General features: G+C 37.3%; 1 protein-coding gene across 1 annotated transcript; it reads left to right on the top strand.

Moving 5' to 3' along the window:
* Positions 1-430: 430 nt before the first annotated feature.
* LOC119985561 (stemmadenine O-acetyltransferase-like) lies at positions 431-1,660 on the top strand. The gene has a single exon (XM_038829851.1). The coding sequence runs from the start codon at positions 431-433 to the stop codon at positions 1,658-1,660; it is 1,230 nt and encodes a 409-aa protein (XP_038685779.1).
* Positions 1,661-4,477: the final 2,817 nt, after the last annotated feature.

Genomic DNA, 4,477 nt, shown 5'->3' with positions numbered 1-4,477 from the left:
CATGTATTTTGAGAGTTAAAACGTTTTAAAATTCCATTAAAGAGATTTAGACTTCCACGGGCTACCATTATATAGGCTATCTAGCACTACTATATCTAAATATGTTTTTTTGGAGTAACATTTATGTAAATAAATACAAGATTTGATCCCCGAATCATCATAAACCTTCAAATTCGGATTTGACAACATACAAAATATTAAACACAAATTAAATAAAGAATGAAAAATAATTTTTTTAGCTAAAGAGAAAAGTAAGATATGTGATTATAAATATGAAAAGAGCTAGCTTGAGTACAAATGAGAGAGAAGGAAAATGGAGATTGAGATAATATCAAGAGAGTGCATCAAACCCTCATCTCCCACACCTAAACACCTTAGAACCCATGTCATCTCTCTCCTCGATCAATTTGCTCCTTTCATGTATGTTCCCATGGTCGCCTTCTTCACTGCAAACCAAGATGCCTCCAAGACCATCTCCAAGAGATCACAGTTGTTGAAACAATCTCTATCAAAGACACTCACTCTTTATTATCCCCTCGCCGGAAGGCCCATCGACGATATCTCCTATGACTGTAATGACAAGGGGGTTCCGTACACGGTGGCTAGATTTAATGGCAATTTATGCGATTATCTCAAGAAACCTGATCTCTCAACACTGATTAAATTTGTCCCAGAGGAGATCTTTTCTATGAATGAAATGACTCCAGGTGGTTATGCAGCTACGTTCCAAGAAACTGTTTTTGCTTGTGGTGGTTTTGCAGTAGGCATGGTTTTTCCACACAACTTGTTTGAGGGACCTTCTATGATTGTATTCATGAGAACTTGGGCTACAATGATGCGGGAAGGAGAAGTTGCTCAACCTCCCGATTTCAGCTCCTCATATATCTTTCCACTAAACAAAGCATTCCCGCAAGAGCTGACCGGCAAGGCTTTAACAGCTCAAGTATTTCACAGAGAGGGAAAATTTGTTGTAAGGAGGTTTGTGTTTGAAGGATCAGCCCTTAGCAATCTTAAGGCCAAAGCAACGAGATTAGGTGTGCACAACCCAACGCGTGCGGAAATGGTATTTGCATTCCTCTTTAAACGCATCATGTCTGCAACAAATGCCAAGTCCACTTTGATATCAACTGCGGTGAACTTACGACGAAAGGCTGTACCAGAATTCCCCGAAACAAGTGTGGGAAACATATTATTACCATCAGTGACAGTAGCAAATAGTGAAGAAACAGATGTGCGTAGTTTCGTGTCCCGGATGAGAGAAGGAATATCCCCAATCAATGATGCTCTTTGGAAGAGCCTTCAAGGTGATCAAGGATTGCAGTCGCTTTGCGAGTTCTTGAAAAGGTTTGGTGAATCATTTTCTAAGGGTTTCTCCAATGGAGACGAATTAATTGTGTTTAATAGCTGGTGCAACTTAGGCACTAATACTATTGATTTTGGTTCGGGGAAGCCTATATGGATCCCACCTCTTGGTTTTGCCATACCACCTCAGATATACGTGATTCACCTTGGGGATACAAGAATCAGTAATGGAATAGAAGCTTGGGTGTCATTGGATGAAGAAATCATGTCTATTGTGGAAAATGACAAGGAACTCCGTTCAATAGCCTCAATAGATCCGAGTCCTCTTCAAATTGATTCAATCAACTCAAATCTTTGATCGGAATTCAAAACAGCCCGGTCGTTAGGCTACTCTGCTTGGGATTATGAAGTCCTTTGTTCGGATTCCGACCGGGGTTGGGATACGTTGTATTACATGATAACAGTGATATGGATTCCAAAAATTATTATCTCAAATATGACAGTGTCATATATAATAAATAAATGATTTATTTTGTTTTTAATTTTAATGCATCGGGTACATCAAATTTGACTTGATCTTGTCTACCATGAAAGCATACCTATAGAAAAGTATGCAAGGACCAATTGTACAAGCTAACTATCCAACGAATGACATTTAGTCCAGTTAGTCAAACATTCACTAGTTAATGCTGAAGCAACTTGGAATGTATATTTTTTCTCGATGGAACCTGCCGACACTGCTCATAGAATGCGTTTGGATTGAGAGATTTGGAGGGGAAAGGAAGAGAAGGGAAGGGAGGGGAAGGGGGACTATTTTTCTCTCTCTCATGTTTAGATAGATAAAAAAAGAAGGAAATGATATTTGTTTAATTTACTAATTTATCCTTATTTTTATGTTAATATATTATGTACAAGGGTAAAATAGATATTTAACTTACAAATGACTGCATTAGTAATCTCTTCCCTCCAAATGACTCCATTTTAGAGAGAAATAATTTTAACAAAAATTTAATGAAATCTTCCTCCCAAATCCCCTCAAATCCCTCTCCTTAATTTTTAATAAACTATTCAGACAAGAGAATTGGAAGGAAACTCTATTTTCATTCATTTCTCTTCCCTCCAAATTCTTCAATCCAAACACACTCTTAGTATATACTTGATGAAGGACGGAGTTAGGAGGTGATGTTACGGTGGATTAATATTAAAACAATAACACTTTGATCCGTAAGAAAAATTTTGGTGGAGTCGAAGGGTAGCGTCTTTGAAAAATTTTCTTAGGACCATCTGCAAGAGTACAACTTTTTGCAATGATAATATCGATAAACATTTATTCTGATGTTTAGTCCCATAAAGTAACACAAAAGTTTAACAAAAATACATGGATGTATTTTTACTGTGTATGTATGTCTTTGATGCTAAATCATAGGGTCAATGATTGTTATGATAATTAGAGATAGATATTAGCTGTATCACTAGAATCATGGAGATGTTGTGTATAACTGTAACTAATGATTGATGTACCGAGAGTAATAATCAAGTATTAGAAAAATATTCTGTGTTTCATCTCTTCGTCGTCTTCTTCTAACTTTCTTCAGAAATCATTATCAGGTGGACACCAAGTAAGGTTCAATAATTTCAGTACTATTGTTAGTCCGCTAATTATTGTCAAAGGATTAGACACAATCAGATCGGGGATCAATCCTTAGTCCAATGGTTAGGAGATGTAGTAGTCTGATTCTTATTAAATTCTATATGAAGTTTTGTCTTAACACTTGTTAAGTCGTGATTGATTTTGTTTTCTTATCCTTTCATTGTTGGGCCAAAAAAGTTAGGGAAAATTCCAGGCCGGTACCACTTGTGAAACTTTTAGACACTTAGGTCCAGTCCAAAAAACTTTATCCCTCTAAGGTACCACTAATATGCTAATTACGTTTTTATCCTTATCTTCCTCCCACAACTACACTTCTATTCTCTTATCACAATAACTTTCTCTCTCCTATTGCATCTCTCTCATAACAACTTTGAAATTCTACGCTGGCCCCCATTACCACCACTACTACCGCCAACATCCATTCGACCTCCAAATTCAAGCTGCCAACACACCAAACAAAACAAAATTCAAACCACATAAACCTCAAAAACGTGGTAACTTCGTAGATCTGAATGCAAAAATTCACAGACAGAACCAGACATTCTAGGGTTTTCGATTTCCGAACAAAATAAGTGAGAATTAGCTAGAAAAACAACATTATCCTTCCAAGAAAGTAAAAAAAAAACAAGAAGATAAAAACACATAAAGAAATAAAGGATAAACAAGAGAGCATCTCGAGAGCCGAGATGGGATTTGCTTTATTGCTACGATTTGGAAATCGGGGAAGACATCTTCTGGTAATCAAATCCATCTCGGCCAATGTTACTGTTTCAAAACAGTAACATTGGTCGCCCAATGTTATTATTTGGAAAAAAAACTTCAGATCCGATCGATTTCAGTGGCGGTTCTCCATACCACCATCACAGTTGGACTCCCCTCATTGAAGCACACAATGCCCAGTCAGGTACGGCCCAAAACGGCCATCGGATTTGGCCATTTTAAAATAGTAACATTGGTCAATGTTACTGTTTCAAAACAAAACATTGGTTGGTCAGTGTTACCAATGTTACTATTTCAAAACAGTAACATTGGTCGGCCAGTGTTACTATTTTGAAAAAACTTCAGATCCGGTCGATTTTAGCGACGGTTCGCCATACCACCACTACCATTAGAATCCCCTCACTGAGACGCACAATGCCCAGTCATGTATGGGCCAAAACGATCATCGGATATGACCGTTTTAAAATAGTAACATTGTTCGGTCAATGTTACTATTTCAAATAGTAACATTGATCGCCTAGTGTTACCAATGTTACTGTTTCAAAACAGTAACATTGGTCGGCCAGTATTATAATTTGGATAAAAAACTTCAGATCCGATCGATTTCGACAATAATTTGTAATACCACCATCACCATTAGACTCCCCTCATAGAGACGCATAATGCCCAGTCATATTTGGACCAAAACGATAGCCATAAAAAGAGATGAGAAAGAGAGAAAGACGTAGTAAAGAGAGAGATTCAATAGGAGACAGAAAGTTGTTGTGATGAGATAGAGATGCAGTAGGAGAGAGAAAGTTATTG

This window comes from Tripterygium wilfordii, chromosome 19 (genome assembly GCF_013401445.1).
Source record: "Tripterygium wilfordii isolate XIE 37 chromosome 19, ASM1340144v1, whole genome shotgun sequence".
NCBI classification, from domain to species: Eukaryota; Viridiplantae; Streptophyta; class Magnoliopsida; order Celastrales; family Celastraceae; genus Tripterygium; species Tripterygium wilfordii.
This window is presented reverse-complemented; position numbering and strand designations above follow the sequence as displayed.